Source organism: Bombina bombina, chromosome 5 (assembly GCF_027579735.1).
Source record: "Bombina bombina isolate aBomBom1 chromosome 5, aBomBom1.pri, whole genome shotgun sequence".
NCBI classification, from domain to species: Eukaryota; Metazoa; Chordata; class Amphibia; order Anura; family Bombinatoridae; genus Bombina; species Bombina bombina.
The window spans coordinates 462,741,753-462,763,813 of NC_069503.1; the positions used below are offsets into that span (position 1 = coordinate 462,741,753).

At 34.8% G+C, this 22,061-nt stretch overlaps 1 protein-coding gene across 1 annotated transcript; it reads right to left on the reverse strand.

Moving 5' to 3' along the window:
- Positions 1–4,398: 4,398 nt before the first annotated feature.
- On the reverse strand, positions 4,399–21,120 carry CCK (cholecystokinin). Its single transcript, XM_053713036.1, has 2 exons — positions 20,859–21,120; positions 4,399–4,532 (listed from the first exon to the last, which is right to left on the reverse strand). The coding sequence occupies exons 1-2, from the start codon at positions 21,112–21,114 to the stop codon at positions 4,399–4,401; spliced, it is 390 nt and encodes a 129-aa protein (XP_053569011.1). The 5' UTR covers positions 21,115–21,120.
- Positions 21,121–22,061: the final 941 nt, after the last annotated feature.

Genomic DNA, 22,061 nt, shown 5'->3' on the forward strand with positions numbered 1-22,061 from the left:
GTTTTATTCAGCTCTCTTCCTCACCTGCTGGAGCATTTTGTTGAAAAGAAAGATGGTGGACTGCAGCCTTTTGTCAGTTACAGAGGATTAAACCAGATGACAATCAAGAAATTATATCCCCTTTCATTTAATTGTAGAGCTATTTCATTATCTCAGGGGAGAAACTATCTTCACCAAGCATAATCTGTGAGGGGCATATACTTTGATCAGAATAAAAGAGGGTAATGAATGGAAGAGGCCTTTAACACCATATGGCTACTATGAATATAAGGTGATGCCATTTGGCCTCTGTAATGCTCCAGCTGTTTTTCATAATTTCATGGATGTAATATTCCCAGACTAAAGAAACAGATTTGTTATTGTCTCTTTTGGATGACATTCTTATCTACTCTACATCTTATTCAGAACACTTTAAACGTATCCTTCAATGCCTTTGTGAAAACAACCTTTATGCTATATTGGAGACGTGTTTAATAAAATCCACATACCTTTCTTGGGATATATTATTAGTTAAGAAGGTATTTAAATTGATACAAAGTACTCCACTGATGAGATCAATAGAGTAGTCTTAAGATCTTCTGTGGGGGTAAGACCTCAGACTTCTTCTTACAAAATATATCAGCATACTCAACATACTCCTTAGTAGGTGGAGCCTAAACAATGGCTACAAGCTCACAGAAAACTACAAGCTGATTAACACATATCTGTAGACAAGAATATCCCAGGAAATCAGATCACCAGAAGCCCAATTAAAAAAAAAAATTACTGCTGTAACTAGGGTCCCCAAAGGATGACTGGTGAGGCAGGAGTTGCGATGAGAGAAAGGATTATCTGTTCCACATGAAGAACACTGACTTGAATAGTGACTGGAGTGGTCTCATATTCCACAATACCAGTACCCAGAGGATGGACAGAGAGTAGTACGTAGAGGTCTTTGCTTCAAGACATAGGGTATTTGATGTTTCACAGCAAAGTCAAAATTGATAAACACTTCTGACACTCTCACAAGAGCCAGTGGATGACTTGATAAGTAACTTCACAATAATTTTTTTGTCCTGCAGGATTTTTGTTTCTGGACAAACTAAGATCCTCCAGTACAAGCTAGAGCCTCCCTTTTAGTGGAAAAGTGGAGCAAGTAGAAGGCAAATTACTCTTAAATGCTGAAATATGCCAGAGACCAAGAAAGTGTCCTCTCTGCTTTTCAGTTTCAGACAGTCAGAGATTACTGACCTCCATGGACACTTCTGGTACTGGCTGGGCTTTAGACTCAGGTTCAAGTGGAGGTAGGAAACAAGGTACCAGGCTGATATTGAGATGAGATACCCTGTAAACTTTCTCCTGCTTCAGTTGTATTTTGTGGAAGCCGACATCAAGATGTACACATTGGTTGATGAATTCCACAAGGGATTCTGGCAAATAATTATATACAAGCTCACCTTTAATGTGGTCAGAGAGACCTTTATGAACAGCTGCATGGAGTGCCCCAGCGTTCCAATCTCTTTAAGCTGCTACCATGCAAACTTCTATTTCATATTGGACAACAGTTCAGTTACCCTAATGAATGTAGAAAAGGGTGTATTCTGTTACCAAGGCCCTGTCGGCTTTCCCTTAAATAGTCTGCAGAGAGTAAAGAAACCTGTCAGTGTCTTTAAGGAGAGAATGATTCTTTTTCTAGAAGTGGAGAAACTGATGCAAATGTGTGTCCTTTCAGGAGAGAAATCACAAAAGTCACCATGGCATCAGCCATGGAAAAAAATTACAGGTTTTTTACAAAGATACAGGTGATGGACATTAAGAAACTTTTCAGGTAGGGGTAGTTTTTGCCCCTTAGGCGATACCTTTTCCAAAAACCAGAATAGCAGCTGAAGCTGAGTCAGTTGCCGGGGTGATGCAGGATGATCCTGTAGCAGGGACTTGCACTAATCAATTGTCCCTGAAACATAATGGCTTTCACAAACTCAGTGGTGGCCTGTTTATACTGTAACAACCCCACCACTAAGTTTCCCTTCTGCTAATACTACCTGTAGTATCAGGTGATGGGGGTGAGGGTTCAGGCAAGCTAGGACTGGCTACAGGCAGGCAGGCAGGCAAAACATTTTACAGACTCAGCAATCAAGAAAAATTAGTCAGGTCAGGCAAGGGCAAAACACGATTAGGCAGTGAAGTACCAAAATGCAAAAAGAAGAGTATTAGATCCAAGCCAAAGAAGTCAGAAACAAAGTCTTAAGAACAGCAACACAGAATTCAGCACACCCAGTACGCAAGTCCTATAAATGGGCAGGGAATAAAGGAAAAGTCTGTATTTTAATAGTCTGAGGTTTATTGCAAAATAAGCCACAGCTTAAGGTCAATGGTGCCAGAGAGTAAAGAACAAGCAGTTTGCAGCTCAAGTTCTCCACTGGCTTATAGGAAAAGCAGTAGCCCAGCAACCTACATATCGCCGTTCAACCCCTAGGACATGACAAAAGCTATCCTACAAACTAATTAAGCTTACACTTTATAGGAAATATGGGCATACTGGGGCCATCAGAATCTATGTTTCTGTATAAAACATTAGAAAATCCACTTATCGTGTTTTTTAGTGGCTTTACATAATATTAACATGGATATTTAAAATTGAAAGAATTTGAAAGAGGTTTTCTAAACCATCACAAAACTATTTTCTAGCAGCTTTTCAAATGTTTTTTTGACTTTTCATATTCAACAGCATTGAATTCTCGAATATCAATTTTGTTTTGGAATAGTTTATCTGTTATCTGTTGGCAAGGCTATTTTTAAATTTGAAAGATTTAGTGCGGGATCAGTTTACATATTGATAAATAGACATGCACATTCACAGTCGACAAAATAAAATAAATAAAAATAAAAGCCATTTTTTTCTGGTTGGTTGCTTTTGTCCAAAAATAATAATAATAAAAAAAACCTTCATGTGATGGAAATATTTTGTTGATGCGTTTATGCAGTTTAAACTATTACCCTAAAGACAGGGGGACTGATATTTAAAACTTTGCTGGCATGGAGAGAAATGACGCAAATCTTTGGGGGGGGGGGGTTTAAGACCTTGCATTGTATTGTAGGAGTCTCTGTTTTACATAATGCTACATAGCAGCATACATATTTCTCAAGATAAAACTTGCGTTTCTAAAAAAAAAATTTAAGGACCTCTCCATAGTGACGAGTCTTCTTAGAATATCTCACCTAAACGTCAAGGTTTTGAATATCAGGCCCAGAAAAAGCTGTTCTGCAGATAGGAAAGGCTTTAAATTTAAAATACAACAATGTTATTTTTTGACTCCATTTCATAGCCATCCAGAAATGTTTTGTTTTTAATAAAAAAATAATCCAGAAGTTATTTTTTATTCTATTACATAAAAATCCAGCAATGTTCTTTTGAGTTGTTTGATTCCTGTGTCAGCCAATAAAGTTTATTAATGAAAAAAGGTGGCAGCACTACAGGCAGTGGTGGAATTCAACCTGTTCTCACCAGTTCTTAAGAACCTGTTCCTAAAATTTAGAAAGTATATAGAACCTGTTCTTAAAATGTAGAAACTATGTAGGTTCCGTATTATAGAGAAGTTAGAAATTTTAAAATCCCACCAGAACTTGTTCCTGAAATTTTGAAATCCCACCACTGATTAAAGGTATATGGTATATGACAATGTGCAGGACTAGGTAGAGGTCAAATGTTTATGTGTATGTACTGATGGTACATATCTCTGAAGTATTTGATGCTCAAGTTTCATTTGAATAGTATAACTCAGAACTAACTACATGAAGAACTCCACTACTTGCGTGGATCTTTTGTGCTCCATTAGCTTAGCGCTCATGCAATATTCAATATGAATTTTACTGCCAGACAATCACTTGACAGTAAGAAATAACTTTGGACTTGTATGTAATATGAGAGCAAAAAGAAAAGCAATATTGATTGCACGCAAGCAATGTTAATGCATTACAAAGCTAATATTTTTGCGTTCCACTTTTAGTCTAGAACTTTTTAGGGAATTCAATTTTATTTTTATGTCCTTTTAGCCCACTGGTTTAGAGGCTTCTCCTGATGCTGGAAGAGCGTGTTTATTTAGAAGAATGTGTGCCGTTTAGCATCTACATTTTATTGTATTACACTCACCAACTCTTCTTGACTTGAGGTGGTAAACCATATGAGTTTAATACAGTTCATGAACAGCATATGATAAGAAAGAAACCAAAAAATAACCAAGAGAAAGAGAAAATGTTTTCTGGAAAATTCTGCATATGTATATTGCATTGTATAGTTTTACAAACAAATTTACAAGTACATAATAAATATATATTTAGAACACTTATTTGTAAAGACAACAAAATTAATTTATTTTATCTGTACAGAAATGGGAGTACATTTTTATAGATCTGTATGTTTTAAGAGGAGTACTCATATTCTTCAGCACTTCGACGTCCAAAATCCATCCATCCCATGTAGTCTCGGTCATTTATCCGATGGGTGGGATCAATGATAGGTCTGTTTGGAAGTACAGAATATCTTCCAGATGCACCTGCTAATATATATAACAAGTATTGACACGTGCAAGCATTCGAATAACTAACGTATAATTAGATGTAACAAAAATAGAAATGTAAAATGTGGTACTGAAATGATAACAATTTATATTATCAGAAAATAATAAAAGTAGTAGTGATAGTAATAAATAATAATACAGATACATCCATATCTTTATAACATATTAAGATTTATTTAGATTATCTCTCCTGACACTTCACCATTTGTGTTGCTCTATCATCCTTATCTCTATCTTTCTGTTGCTATTATATATATATATATATATATATATATATATATATATATATATATATATATTATCCATGTCTGTCTTCCTATCTACATTTGGCTATCAGTCTATCTATATGTCTGTCTGTCTTCTATCTATCTATATATTTATCTATATATCTATCCGTCTGGCTTTCTTTCTATCTGGCTTTCTATCTATCTATCTCTATCTATCTTGCTTTCTATCTATCTATCTATCTCTATCTATCTATCTATCTATCTATCTATCTAGCTTTCTATCTGTCTGTCTGTCTATCTAAAAATTTAATTTATACTTCTTACCAGTGACTAGTGACCCTTTTATGAAACCAGAGCAAAGTACAAAATAACAGAGTTTAATTTCCATTTAGCAGCACCTAAACTGGCAATTTCCTGACTTGTGTACATTTCAGTAACTTATACCATGTAGTCTAATATTAATTAGCAAGGCTGATCTTCCTTAAACATTTTCACCTGCTGCCCTATCTGCCAGTCCCTTCACTGGATTCCTGTAGCCTCCAGAATAAAATACAAAATTCAGACCCTAACATTTCAGGCCCTCTATAACACTGCTCTTTTGTGTTGTGATTGGAAAGGCGAGACCTGAAAATCATAAATTTTAAATATTTTTATCACAGAGGTAATGATTTTATTGGAATATAAACATATTAAATAATGGTGTTCCATTAATTAGCATTTTATTGAAAATAATTTAATGCACAGGATAACAATCCTATGAAATTCTTTAAAGAAGAAGAACCACTTACTGATAATCTGAGAACTATATAATGATTAGAAAACATCAGTATGGATGGGAAATTACCTGTTTGCTGTTTCCTTCACATAATTTTAACCTGAAATGCCCTGGTAATTTGAGTTAAAGGGATTGCAAAGTCAAATTTTAAGAATCAGAATCACTTCTATTTTCAAATATGCTTTGTTCTCTTGGTATTCATTGTTGAAAATGAATATGCACATATCTTACACTAGTGGGAGCTAGCGGGTGATTGGTGCCTGCATACATTTGTCTCTTGTGATTGGCTAACTATAGGTTAGCTGCCAGTTTTGCAATGCTATCCCTTCAGCAAAGTATAAAGAGAGAATGAAGCATATCTGGTATTAAAAGGAAAATTGAATGTTTGTTAAAATTGTATGTTCTATCCAAATCATGATTTAAATTGTTGGGGTTTCCTGTCACTTTAAATAATTTTTTCATAGACAAATGTCTTCTATTTTTTTTTTGAGTGATTTCACCACACTGCTACAGATAATGTTAAAACAATTGTAAGATGTCATTCAAGATTTGGATCAGCACATCAAACTATCAAACTGTGCTATTTTTAGTTGTAGAGATTTAGGTAAATCAGGAATATTTCTTAGTTTTCAGGAAAAGTAAATTATAGAAAAAGAATCAAAGTAAATACTTGTGTAGGTTTGATTTTAATGTTGCTTTTACAAATGTCTTGTTTTATGAAGGTTCCTATGATGCATACTAGTATAATTGGGTTTTTTATGCAGAAATCAAAACTGTGATATAAAACCTTGTAGCTCATTAAAACAAGTAAATCTCTCAACCAAAGCTAAAAAGATATTTAGTTTAAAGAATATTATGTTGCACTGAAAATCTTTTTTGAACATGTAGAGCGCATATGATATGTGCTTTGCTAATAGATCACGTATTTAAAGATTATTTGAAGCTTATCTTTATCTTTTGTTAGATTAAAAAGTTATTTGATTTTTGTTGTGTTTAAACAAACATTCCAGTCCTTAATAAAGATTTATTTTTCAGGCTTTCATAGTGTTGTACTTGACCAAAAATGATCAATAAAAAGAGATCAAAGCCACATTTAAAAATACATGTTTCAGATAGAATATGCAATTTTAAGAGACTTTTCCATTTGCTTTTGTTATCAAATTTACTTCATTATCTTGGTAGCCTTTGTTGAAAAGCATACCTAAGTAGGATCGGAAGCAGCTTTTGTCTGCTAGTAACTAACTGGTGATTAGTGGTACACAAATATGCCTTTTGTCATTGGCTTACCAGATGTGCTTAGCTAGGTCCGGTAGTGCATTATTGCATAGTTTTACACAAACAATAGTGCAATAATAAAATGCTCTAACGTAATTAAAGCATTTTCTTGTTGCAAGGTTATGTTTCTTTAATGAAGCTTAGATAACAAGGCATTCTAAAGGACCATTAAAGGGGCAGTAAAGTAAAAATTAAACATTCATAATTCACATAGAGCGTACAATTTTAAACAACTTTCCAATTTACTTCCATTATTAAATTTGTTTTGTTCTCTTGATATGCTTTAATAGGTGAGCTCAGAAGCTTGCACGTGTGGTTAGCCATTTGGCAGCAGTGTTTGCAACTATCTATAATATTGCTAAAAACCTGAGTCAGGCTGATAGTTGCTTAGGAATGGGCCGTGTCTTAACAATCTATCAGCTAGATAACGAGTTGTGCGTTAGGGTAATCAGCCAATAGGATTGAGCTCGCATTCTATTGGCTGATTACTTTGGGGCAATGCCCCGCAAAAGGCCCTTTTAAGGGCTATTGGTAGTTTGGTTTAGGATAGGTTGTTTTGTTTTTTTTTGGGGGGGGGGGGGCTTTTTTTATTTTAATAGGGCTATTAGATTAGGTGTAATTAGTTTAAATTTCTGTAATTTGTTTATTATTTTCTGTAATTTAATGTTTGTTTTTTTTGTACTTTAGCTAATTTAATTTAATTTATCTAATTGTATTTAATGTAGGGCATTTATTTAATTGTAGTATAGTGTTAGGTGTTAGTGTAACTTAGGTTAGATTTTATTTTACAGGTAAATTTGTATTTATTTTAGCTAGGTAGTTAGTAAATAGTTAATAACTATTTAATAACTATTCTACCTAGTTAAAATAAATACAAACTTGCCTGTAAAATTAAAATAAATCCTAAGGTGGCTACAATGTAACTATTAGTTATATTGTAGCTAGCTTAGGGTTTATTTTATAGGTAAGTATTTAGTTTTGAATTGGAATAATTTAGTTAATGATAGGAATATTTATTTAGATTTATTTAAATTATATTTAAGTTAGGGGGTGTTAGGTTTAGGGTTAGACTTAGGTTTAGGGGTTAATAACTTTAATATAGTGGCGGCGACGTTGGGGCGGCAGATTAGGGGTTAATAAATGTAGGTAGGTGGCGGCGATGTTAGGGCCGGCAGATTAGGGGTTAATAATATTTAACTAATGTTTGCGAGGCGGGAGTGTGTCGGTTTAGGGGTTAATATGTTTATTATAGTGGCGGCGACGTTGGGGGCGGCAGATTAGGGGTTAATTAGTGTAGGTAGGTGACAGCGACATTGGGGGCAGCAAATTAGGGGTTAATAAATATAATGTAGGTGTCGGCGTTGTTGGGGGCAGCAGATTAGGGGTTCATAAGTATAATGTAGGTGGCGACGGTGTCCGGAGCGGCAGATTAGGGGTTACTAATATAATGCAGGAGTCTGTGATGTCGGGGGCGGCAGATTACTGTTAATAGGTGTAAGATTAGGGGTGTTTAGACTCGGGGATCATGTTAGGGTGTTAGGTGTAGACATAAATTTTATTTTCCCATAGGAATCAATGGGGCTGCGTTAGGGAGTTTTACGCTGCATTTTTGCAGGTGTTAGACTTTTTTTCAGCTGGCTCTCCCCGTTGATACCTATGGGGAAATCATGCACAAGCATATTACATCAGCTCACCACTGACTTAAGCAGCGCTGGTATTGGAGTGCGGTAATGAGCAAAATTTTGCTCAACGTTCACTTCTTGTCTTTTAACGATGGGTTTCTGAAAACTCGTCATACCAGCGCTGCAGGTAAGTGAGCGGTGAGAGAAACTGCTCGTTAGCACCGCATAGCCTCTAACACAAAACTCGTAATCTAGGTGTATGGCAGTAGTGTTTGCAACTATGTATAACTTTGATATAAACACTGTTGCAAACACTGCTGCTAAATGACTAAAGATATGTGCACGCTCCTGGGCCCACCTAGGATTACTCTTTAGCAAGCACATTTGGTAATAGAAATATATTGGGAAGTTGTTTAAAACTGCATGCTGTATCCAATCCATTTTAGTTTATTTGTTACTTTACTGTCCCTTTAGACATGGTGGAAATGCTTAATCAACCAATGCATAATAAAAAATACCATGCAATAGCACTAATATGAATTTAAAATGAGCAGTAGATTTCCAAATGTTCTTCAATATCCCCCATCTCCTTTAGCATGTGACTGCTATCAGCGAACCTCAGGCTCATATATGTATACAATGTGAACTCTTGCACATGCTCAGTAGTAGCTGGTGCTTCTGAAAGTGTTCATATAAAAATACTGTGCAAAATTTGATAATGGAAGTGAATTGGAATTTTTTGTTTTTTGTTTTTAAATGTCATGCTCTATCTGAATCATAAAAGTTGAATTTTTCCTGTAGTGTCCCTTTAAACAATATTTGGAAGCTTCAAGGTTAGGTTTCAAATGTTTCTTCTTTTTGGATTTATTTTTTTACATTAATAATTGCTGTATTTCATATGATTGATAACACTCCACAGAGAAACATAACAGTATTATTTTTAACTTAATTTCTTCTTAAGGAGACACAAAACTCTTAGCACTCAGTCTTGATTATCAAATAATACTCAACATTAGATAAATAAAAGCTAATATTAACCAGGCATAATTTTAATCTGTTAATTGACCTCACAATAATGAAAAGGTAAATCAGTCCTGCATGGAGGTTTGCTCAAGTATTTTAGAATGGGAAAATCAAAATGACTGTAAAATTACTTTAATAGTTCTCTTTGACAGAATATAATTATGTATTTGAAATAGATTATCTGGTTTATAAAATATATTAGATAAAGATAAGACATAAAAATAATGCTGAAGCTTTCTATTAATCACCCAAAATAAAAGTCTAGTGAATAAAATATATGTAAGTGTCTATGGATGGTTTAGTAATATTATATTACTGTCATAATTAAAAATAATGTATGAGATAACACTAATCTAGAATTGATGTGCTAATTGTCTTCTTTCAAAATAAATATCAGGCATTTAACTAGCTGTCTGAGATAAAGTGCTTAAAGGGACAGTCTAGTCCAAAATAAACTTTCATGATTCAGATAGAGAATGTAATTTTAAACAATTTTCCAATTTACTTTTATCACCAATTTTGCTTTGTTCTCTTGGTATTCTTAGTTGAATGCTAAACCTAGGAGGTTTATATGCTAATTTTTAACTTTGCAGAGGCTTAGATACAAGGTAATCACCGAGGTAAAAAGTGTATTAATATAACTGTGTTGGTTGTGCAAAACTAGGGAATGTTCAATAAAAGGATTATCTATCTTTTTAAACAATAAAAAATCTGGTGTAGACTGTCCCTTTAAAGGGACATGAAACCCAAAATGTTTCTTCCATGGCTCAAATAGAGAATACCATGTTAAAAACATTTCCAATTTACTTCCATTATCAAATTTGTTAAGTTTTCATGTTATTCTTTGTTGAAGAGATATCTCAATAGGTAGGGTATACATGCCTGGAGCACTACATGACAGGAAATAGTGTTTTTGTTATTAAATAACATTGTTGCAAAACTGCTGCCATATTGTGCACTCTGCTGAGGTTACCTTTCTGCTTTTCAACTAAGGATAACAAGAAAACGAAGAAAATGTTCACTAGAGTTCAATAAATTAAAATAAAGTTCACTAAATTAAAAACTAGGATTGCATTTATTTATTAATTTATTATTAACCTGCTACTAACTTTACTAAAATACTGAGTTATAGGAACAAATGCAAAATGGAATGTAAGCATATGCCTAAAACAATACTATTTGTAAGAAATTGAAATAGAGAGCCAGATAGGCCTGCTAGTATTACTGACAACAGACAATGTTATATCATAGTTATCATATATTCCATAAAGACAAACATAAACCTCTGTTTAACAAAATATGACGCACTATTTAAAGAGTTTCTGATTTTTTTTGGCCAGAACCTAAGATTACATCTATCATTAGAAGGGTTAGGTAAAAAAAAAAAAATAATTTCAAAATAAAAGAATGAAAAATAGCAGTTTCTAGTACTACTTTCTGCCATACTTACCTCTACAGGAGTGCGGAGAAGAGAGCAATATTACTGAGCAGATGGCATACATCAAAACATTTAAATTTTTGCTGCTCAGGATTGTGTATGGGGCAGAAGCTTGAAGATTGGGCAAAATCTGGGTTGTCTAAAGGTAGCTTGGTCAGGGGCAAGGCTTGGTTGGTCCCAGGTTTTAGTGGGTGGAGAGGAGATTGGGTAATTCCAGGTATCAGTGGATTTGGCTTGGATGTTCTGAGGTTCCTCTAAGAGAAACCAGAATATAGAATTGTGGGCATGAAAAAATAAGGCACAGTGTGGCATAGCTGACAATTAAGAAGAAAGTTATGAATTTTATTACAGGACAGGAGACTCCTATATTGCTTTACTTTCTTTACTACTACCAAAGCAGCCATTAAATGTCAGGGTATTTTGTTGGATTCTGTACCTTTAATTATTTTCAACCAATGAGATTCTTACACCTCCTTTAAAGCACCTGCTCATTAGGCAATCCTTGCTTAGTATTTAGTTATTCCTGTATGAGTAACACTGAGCCCCATATGCTCTTGGAATTCAAGTTATATTTAATCTACTTTTCTTCGTATCACCTACAGGTCATTTGTGTGTGCCTAACAACTTTACTTGCAGCTGCATGAAACCGGAGCTCTTATAAACTCTCCCATTCAAGCACTTTAACAAACACACCGGACTCTGCAACAGCTGACAAGCAGAACCAACATTCTATCTATGAGAACTCTGCTACTACCTTCAAGTAGTAACCATATCTCTTATGGGCATCCTGACCTCGGATCACTAAAAGGTACTGCATAATGAACCACTGTATTATAAATAGATACCTGATCTTTTCTGATATTCTATTCTAAAGTTGCCCCGTAAGGAATCCAGCCCTCCATTGACGTCACACGCTCCTGTCTATCAAGCGTGCATGCTCAAAGGAAAACTCCTCCCAATGTTGACTTTTGTATTCGTAGCAGCAGTTCCTAGACACTTGCAGCAGGTTGGGACTTCAAATGTGAGTAGTTACGATTGTTATCGATACCTTTAAGTTCTTCTTGTAATCCAACTATGCTTTTGGACTGCTCATGTGCAAAGACTTTGCTTTAATAAGACGCTCATCAGAGTTTCATGAATATTGACACTGCTCTCACTACAGGGTTTTCTGTGTTATTATTGACCTGGTATCCATTATAGGGTTAATACCCTATCTCTCACTACCATATTAAGACACTATTATTCCTGATGACACTTTCACTTTAGTATTTATTATATATAATAGTGTTACATTCCAGCATTTATTCCTTTGGGGAATTACAAGTTAAGATAATTCTTTATATTTCTGAGCTTCACATAACCTCTCATTACATTAAAAGTATAACAGAACATAAACAGTTAACATTCCAGAGAGAAAAAATGCCAGACATATTGAACCAATGAGAGCATTTTCTTAACGAATGTAGAAAAGAAAAAACAATCAGCTTGCTCATATCCACCATAAAGGGACCAATGACCCTCACTTATTCCTCTTTCTTTTGCTGCTACCAGAAAGATAAGTATTTTATCTCGATTATTTGTATTGCCATTTGTGTTGTGTTTTATTGCTCCTAGTTTTATTTTTTCCCGTTTTGTCTGCATAAGTCTTTTGTGCTCTCTGCGCTACCTTTTCAAATATTTTTTTTTATTTTTGTTTCAAATTTTTGAGGTCTCTTTAGCTTTCTCTTACCTTCCGTTTTTGTTTCACTTTGTTTCCTTGTGTTACCTTGAGCCGTTTGCACTCCAGCTCTCTTCCATTCTCTTGTCACTGATAAAACTCCGGTGGCCATTTGACTTTGTTCCCACCCTATGACATTATTTTCCCGCCCCTTTTTACCTCATAACTCCGTTATAGCTCCCTGCACACTCCAGCTCTCTTCCATTCTCTTGTCACTGATAAAACTCTGGTGGCCATTTGACTTTGTTCCCACCCTATGACATTATTTTCCCGCCCCTTTTTACCTCACAACTCCGTTATAGCTCCCTGCACACTCCAGCTGTCTTCCATTCTCTTGTCACTGATAAAACTCCGGTGGCCATTTGACTTTGTTCCCACCCTATGACATTATTTTCCCGCCCCTTTTTACCTCACAACTCCGTTATAGCTCCCTGCACACTCCAGCTCTCTTCCATTCTCTTGTCACTGATAAAACTCCGGTGGCCATTTGACTTTGTTCCCACCCTATGACATTATTTTCCCGCCCCTTTTTACCTCACAACTCCGTTATAGCTCCCTGCACACTACAGCTGTCTTCTCTCATTGCAACATTGTACATTTTCACAGAAATGTTTTCCTGTGGTTTTTGTTACTTAGTTTAATTACATATATTTTTTCAAGGGAAAATATTTTATCTGTTTTCATTTTTTTTCTGGCATGTCTTCCCTTTATGATAGCCCCCTTACAGGAAAAGCTGTACAAGCTATGATTGATTCCTCTATGTCTAATATGTTTAACCATTTTAATTCACAAATGGGAGTTTTATTAGAGGCTATTTAAGCTTCTCCTCCTAAAAAGTCTTGTAAAAGAAAATTATCTCCTGTTTCTAAAACATCCAGAAAAGTTTGTCATATTAAAAGTCTGCACACATCAGACTCCTCTTTTCCCAAAGGTGTGGGAACTAAAAATAATCAACCTTCTCCCTCAGGCTCAGAGGGAAAACTTATGAGCCATAAAAGAAAATTTCAAAAATATCTAGATACTGCTGTTTCTGAAAGTGACAATGATTTTTCCTCTGAAGATCATTTCAGTCAGTCTGACTCTGATAATTACTCAGAAAACAAACAATTTATTTCAGATAATGATTCTCACTCAGATTAATTCCCTGCTCCCAAAATACGCAAAACATTTTTTCTAACTCTAAATCCAATTCCATTAAACCTTATAATTTTCTGTCAAAATTGGGATTCCTAGATTTAACCCTGACGAGCTTCAACATCCTTGCTCATCAGAATGGTTCCCTACTAAAGATGTTTCTGAATTTGTGGAACATTGGATTAGACAGCCCCTCAAAAGAGAAGTTAGGAATAAAATGTGGGCGGAATGCCCTTGCCCCAATTTGCCTAATAACACTGCTATTACTCCAGAAGTGGACCCTAAAATTGTTACATTTATTTCCACTCCAGGATTTAATGTAAAAAAGGTTCTTGACAGATCATGGAAGATTTGTCAGGATAAGCTCCTGGATTCCATTGGCCCCCTCACAAAAATTCTAGAACTTTCTGATGAAGCTTTAGAAAATAATTCTGCCCTAGACCCGGCTTTAGTCAGTCAATAGCTTCAGGGAGCCTTATGTCACATTGGTAACATTAACTCTGCTATTTCTATCGAAAGAAGGAAATATATTCTCAGGAAAATTGACCCAAAACTCACGGATATGGCTCTTTCTGAATCTGGTCCCTCTGCTAATGGCTTATTAAAGAACTTAACAATTATGTGAGCACTTTTTCCTTCCTCAACAAGGCTAAGACATCTATGAATTTTTTTTTTAAATCCTAATCGTGTTTTTGACAGGGCCGGGAAAGGCAGGGGTCACTTTCCTGGCAGATCATATAACCCATACAGAACCCAATTTCAATATCAATACCAATACCAATCCCAATACAACAATCAGAGACACTTTCTTGAAAACTATTCCTCAACATACCCTCAGTTCTTTGCATCCCGTTCCAGACCGTCACAGTCTAGAGGTTTAAGATCACAAACCCACTCAAGAACACCTTCAAGTAAGTCTGCCTTTATCTCACAAAAATATTTCTCCATCAAGAATAGGGGGAAGACTTTCTCTTTTTGTAAAAAATTGGGAGGTTGTTTTCTCAGATCCTTGGGTTCTAAATACTATTCAGGGATTTCAAATAGAATTTTCTTCCTTTCCTATTCAAATTGTCTTACCTCATCCCATTCATTTTTCCCTTCAAGACAAACAACTCTTGCATTCAGAAGTAAACAATCTTATTCAAAAACAGTCCATAGAGCTATCTCCCTGTGCTTCCGAAGGCTTTCTAAGCATTCTCTTTTTAGTAAAAAGAAAAAAGGCAAATTTTGTCCCGTCATAAACTTGCGTTCCTTAAATTTTTATGTAACTTATCATCATTTCAAAATGGAGGGTATTTACCTTCTCAGAGATTGCCTTCAGGACAGGGACTGGCTAGTTCGCTTAGACCTTACAGATGTATACCTGACAGTCCCTATAGCTCAGGAATTTCGAAAATGTTGAAAATTTCAATGGAACAATCTTTTTTGGCAGTTCACATGCCTTCCCTTCGATTTATCTTCTGCCCCTTGGGTATTTACCAAAATAAGGAAACCAGTTGTTTCCTGGCTCCGCCTTTGCAGAGTCAGACTCATTATATACCTGGACGACATCTTGATAATGAACCAAGATCGTCATTCCCTCCTCAAACAACTTCAACTCACAGTCAATCACCTTTCCAATTTAGGTTTTCTCATCAATTGGGAGAAATCAGAACTCATTCCTTCCCAATCTCTTACTTTCCTAGGTTTTCTGATAAACACAAAATCCTCTACCCTCAGGCTCCAAAAGACAAAATAAAAAATATAAGGAAGGGAATTTCTCATACTTTATTCAAAAATCTTATTTTATCTTTATTTTCCTTCTTCTCCCAATCTTTGTGTAGTTTTATATCTGTTTTATAGAATATCTCAAAAGAACTAATCCTTTTCGTTCTCCTTTATCATCTGATCAACTTCTTTTATCCTTTGTTCCTCCTCACAAGCCCATTACTTCTACGTTCATTGCCCGCTGGGTTAAGTGGATTATGAAAGAAGCTGGTGTGGACTCCATATTTTCTGCCCACTCTGTCCGAGATTCTGCAGCTTCTAAAGCCTTTGTAAATTAATCTTCTTTTCAGGATATACTAAATGCCGCAGATTGGTCCTCTGACTCCACATTTCGTCAGTTTTATTTCAAACCCATTTCTCATCCTTCTTCTTCCTTTTTGCCTCAGTTTTAAACTAACAAAATAGAAGTCTCCTGTTCTGTAATAGAAACAAGGAGACGAGTATTTTCCCTCCCATAATGAAAGTTTTTTCCCTCCCTCAGAATATATTATTAATATCTCTTTATATATTACTAATTATTGTGTTTATTCACCTAGCTCCAACAGTCTAAGATATCTCCACACTCCAGAAATCTACATTCTTCTAAAGGATCCTCCTCTCCTTCATTTGGGTTATTTACATTTCAAGTTTCATCTCATGCATCATCCATCTTCCATCGAAATGGTTTTTCTTCATCTTCCTCGATCAACTTTGGATTGAAATGTTTCTTTAGTTTCATCTTTATGTTGGGACTGTTCCTGTTTGTTCTGTTTTTCAATTAATTTTTCCTGTTTCATCTCAGCTGCAAATCCGAAGGTGGAATAATTGGGGGTCATTGTTCCCTTTTTGGTGAATATGAGCAAGCTGATTGGTTCTTCTTTTCTACATTTGCTAAGAAAATGCTCTCATTGGTTCAATATGTCTGGCATTTTTTCTCTCTGTAATGTTAACTGTTTATGTTCTGTTATACTTTTAATGGCTGCATTGGTAGTAGTAAAGAAAGTAAAGCAAAATACTTGTCTCCTTGTCCTTAATAAAATCTAGATTATACCTACACTTTAGCTAGGATAATCACAATTGTAGAACAAATATTTTAGTAAGGGTTGGTGGCAATTGTAATGATAATGGTGGTAATGCTCTATATTTGTGAGATTTCCTCGAATTATTGTTTTGTGAACTGCAAAGATATAGGGCACAATTTTTTTCTAATAAAGAGAGAATGCAATTTTTTGCAACCTTACTATTTGGTTTAGATTATCTTTCTATGCAATGATATTTTCAGTTTTTGCTCCTACATGATCATATTTGTATGCTAAGGATATTGCTACAAAATATCTACTATCAACATATCTGCTGTAAAACAGCATAACACAATAATCTGCCATTAAAATTATGGTAAACTTCACATGTTTTAAAATCAGGTCCGGGATCTAAGCAATATTTTTGATGGACTTTAATTGATCACTTCCAATGAAGATGCTGCACCGTAACTTACTTTTTAATCTAACATGCCATTCTAGTACCCCGAACTCCAGCTGCCCACTTCAAAACTCATATTTTTTTGTCAGCTAATGGTTTGAACTATTATCCAATCAGCGCTCTAGCCATATGGCACTGTTTTGTAGCTAGAGATCAGTTGAAACCATTAGCTCACAAACAAAATATGAATTTTGAAGTGAGCAACCAGAGTGTGGGGTAGTAGAATGGCACGGCTAGATTAAAAAGTAAATTAGAGAGCAAATTCATTAGAAGTGATCCATTAAAGCCCCTATAAAATATTGCTTAGATTCCAGACCTGATTTTAAAACTTGTAAAATTTACCATCACTTAAAGTTGACAATGTAACTACTAAACAAGTTGGGTATTTCATGATTTGTTTGCTAAAATCTATGTCAAAATAATGTGGTTCCATTCGGATTTAATTTTTCTGTAAATAAAATCTAATATCTCATGGCATAAAAATGGAAGGATTTAAGACCTTAATTCATCAATTCTACCAGTTAAGATAATATTTAATCTGTAACAGCACATCTTTAATGGATGAAGAAGAAAAATGTTTTGAGACCTTTGATGTTTTACATTCAATTTATGCATTCAAAGGAGCAACATACTAATAATATTTTGAATGAAAAAAAGTTTCAAGGGACAGTCTACTTTAAAATTATTATTGTTTAAAGACATAGATAATGCCTTTATTACCCATTCCCCTGTTTTGCATAACCAACACTGTTATATTAATATCATTTTTAACTTATGATTACTAATTATTATTATAATTATTGGTTCACAAGAACCACCACAAGTTGTCTAAAATGCAATATTGTAAAAAGCTAAAAATAAAAGCACTGAGATAAGGGGCAGTTAGCAGGGGCTTAGATACAGGTAATCATCTGTATCTAAGCCCCTGCTACCTGCCCCTTATCTCAGTGCTTTTTTTTAACTTTTTAAAATCTTGCATTTTAGACAACTTGTGGTGGTTCTTGTGAACCCATAATTATTCTTCAGCAGAGTGAGCACAATGTTATCTATATGGTACACTATCAATGTCTGGCTCTAGTGCAAGATTTTAAAAAGCTAAAAAAAATCAATGAGATAAGGAGCAGCCTGCAGGGACTTAGGTTATAAAGTATTTTAACATAACAATGTTGGTTACGCAAAGCTGGTATATGGGTAGTAAAGGCTTTATCTATCTTTTTAAACAAGAAGAACATCAAGTTGACTGTCCTTTTAAGTAAAATATTAAATTAAATTAGCAGGAGATACATACAGATGTGGCAGAAAGTATTGGTACCCTTCTGCTTTTTTTAAGAAACCACACAATTTTCTCTGAACTAAGTAAAAATTTACAAAAGTATTCGGTATCCACCATTCTTTATTTCAAATGTAATAGAACAGAAACTTCACCTTTGATTTGTGACTTCACATATTACTTTATTTAGTAAAACAAGGGCACAGACAAAAATATTGTTACTCTTAACCTAATATTTCACAGCACAGCCTTTAGAAACAATACCTGCGATTAAGTGCTTTCTGTTGATCTGAATAAGATTGCTACACTTTTTGACTGAGATTTTGGTCCACTCTTCTTGAGCAAACTATTCCAGATCTCTTAGTTTTGATGGGTGTCTTTTCCGAACTGCAAGTTTCAGCTATTTCCACAGATGTTTGATGGGATTCAGATCTGGACACATAGAAGGCCACTTGGGTTTGTTTTGGGTTATTGTTGTGCTGGAGGACCCACAACACAGCTTTCTGACACTGAGCATTATGTTTCATTCCAGAATGCCCTGATAGTCTTCTGATTGAAATGTGCCCTGCACAGATTCTAGGCATCTGGTGCCAGAGGCAGCAAAGCAACACCAAAACATCACTGAGTCTCCTCCATGTTTCATGATAGGGATGGCATTCTTTTCTTTGAAAGCTTCTTTTTTCCTTCTGTAAACATTGAGTTGTTCCGATTTGCCAAAAAGCTCTACTTTTGTTTTGTCTGTCCACAAGACATTCTCCCAGAGGGACTGTGGCTTGTCAATGTGCATTTTGGCAAACTCAAATGAGGCTTTTTTGTGTTTCTTTCTTAAAATTGGAGTCTTCCTAGGGTTTTTACCATACAGCCCATTTTCATTAAGACAGCGACAGAGGGTAAGACTTGATACTGTTGCATCTTGAGCTTAAACATCGGCTTGTATCTGTTTTGACGTTGTCCTTGGTTGCTTTTCCACCATTCGAACAATCTTTCTCATCATTCTTGGGCCAGTTTTCCTCTTGGGACCACGTACAGTAATGTTGGCTACAGTCCCATGTGCTTTAAACTTCTCAATAATATTGGCAACATTGCTCACATGAAAATTAAACTCTTTATAAATGGTCTTGAAGCCTTTATGTTGACCATGTTTGGCTATAACCTCCTTTCTAACCTCCTCAGTCAACTCTCTGGTTTTCCTTATATTTTCCATGTTCAGTGTGATACACACAGTGACACACAACAGCAGAGTCAGAACTGTTTTCCATTTAAACTGGTTGAATGAATGAATGATTATAAGATTAAAGACACTTGTGATACTAATTAAAAAAGAATAATCTGCTTGAAGTATTACTACAAAGCAATGTATTATTGTAACTTCTAAAGGGTATCAATAGTATTGTCCAGGTCATTTTAGAATGTCTTTATAGAATAAGCAAGACATTGCTCCATACATTGTGCACAATTACACAATGTATGGGTGACAAAATATATTTAATTACAACAATTTTCAGTGTGAATGGTGCGTTATTTGATTAAAACGCAAGAGCACCAATCTTTTAAAATGCAAGGGTACCAATAATTTCAACCTCATCTGTATCTGTGGACTGTTGATATCTAAAAATAATATAATATTCCTAAAACAAATAAACCCATTTGAAAAGGACATCAAACACCACTTGCTTTTATCTAAAAACTGCTTTTTTTCCATGCTCCCTAAAAAGTGAAAATCTGTTACAAATTGCTTCACATTTTCCTATACCAGCTATTTGTTTGCAACATTTGCGGGTTACAGATTTTACTTTCTTTACATCTCTAGGGAGTGTAGGACAAAGCACAGTTTCACATAAAAGCATGTGGTGTTTAATGTCCTTATAAGGAAAAGCTTTGGATTTGCTGGAGTCATAATGGAACCAATATAAATTCATGGAAGAGTATTTTTTGTGGGAAGTAGAAAATTGAGTATGCAGTTGTATCTAAGTTTGTTTCAAACACATTTATAACAAAACAAGTTAGGCTATCTAATGCATTTATGGTTAATCATTTTACTTTTTAGGAAATAACGTGAAAGGTGTGTTTTGCAGATATACTCTGTTATTGATTCATTTAATTCTGAACATGGATCAGCTGGAAGAAAGTTAAAAACTAGTCTTGATACAATGTTGGGACCACCTATATTGATAAATAAAGTAATTTAAATTGAATACTGTAAGTTGGAAATGTAGAAGATTAAATTATTTCATAACTTGAAGACTTGTCTTGGAAAATGTATCTATCTTGGAACTGACCACATCCTGGAAGTGAGACATACTACTGCCCAATTTTGAAATGGTCAACCTTCCCTTCAAATTGAAAAGTTGTTGGAAATGGGAAATAGTCCATTCAGATTTATCCAGAAAACGGCTTTAGATGATCAACTTCCTGTTCTGTTAACTGATCTGCCCTTCTGCTTATCTATCTATCTATCTATCTATCTATCTATCTATCTATCTATCTATCTATCTATCTATCTATCTATCTATCATATCATCAAGTACATGTGTTGATATAAATTAATGCAAATTGCCAATCATGTTTTTACTGGGATATGGTAGTCTAACCTTACCTTTTTTGGTTTGCTGGAGATATTTAGCCAGCATAACTCCAAAGTTATTTTTTTGTTCTCCATTTCCATCAATGCGCTGAAAGGGCCTTAGCTGACCAGAAGGGGAGGCACGAGCATGTCTGGGATGTTGTAATAATCTCTGCTCTCCCATGTCAGGTACGCTTGGATCTTCATGCAATGAGCCAGAGGTCTGCTGTCCTATTGAGCTCGTAGAGAGCACAGCGAGTAATACGCAGATGCATATCCAACTGTACATATCTAATGGAAAAATACTACTGTTAAAATACTAGATATTTGCAAAGGCTCCTGCATTTTTGTTTTAAACTATTAGAATAAATTGTAAAGTAAGTTATAAACCAAATTACTTCAGTCCAATAGTTGAATGCAGTCTGTATGTTCATCTTTAAGTCTATACATAATCATGTGAGTATACACTGACTAAGAAGGGGGTGAAGGAAACTTGGTAGAAATAGCTGATTTGGAGACAAAGTTGGCTATTCTGTAGTCCGAGTCAGTGAAAGTCAATTCTTGACATACAGTAACTTGACTATGTCCTAATACGCAACTTATTCAGTCTAGCTGGCTTTAAAGTCAGGGATTTCAGATTGCAGACTTAATTATAGCAGTTATAAAAGGAATGGTCAAGAATATCTGTTTCTAACCATTTTGCATCTAAAACTTGCTATAATTAGGTTTTTAAGCCAACAGGTGACAAGTACAGAAAAATAAATTATTGATATTAGATTTAAATGTATAACAAATTTCACTGGCGGTCAAGGTATTTGATTTTAAGCCAATTTAACAGTATTGCAATTGATTTTAAATTAAAGACATAAGACTTTGCATTGTTAACTTAAAAACATGCAATTCAATTGGTCAAATCCAGTTGTTTCAAAACATGGGTAAATTCCGCTCAATTTTTAAACAGATGGTATTTTAAGAATAAGCCAACCTTATAGGTTAGAGCAGTGGAGTTTGACTAACCTCAGCTGTTTACAGCCAAAATGTTGACCAAGCAGTCAATTTACATAGCAGACCCTCCTGGGTATTTACTTTGCTGCATTTATTAATTTTATTTGCTAAATGTTTTTTAAAATATGTTTTTCATAGTATATAAATGTAAATCATAAAATATAAAAAAACAACAACACATAATATAAGGGTATCTCTAAATCCCTATGGTTTTGACAACATAGAAATGTA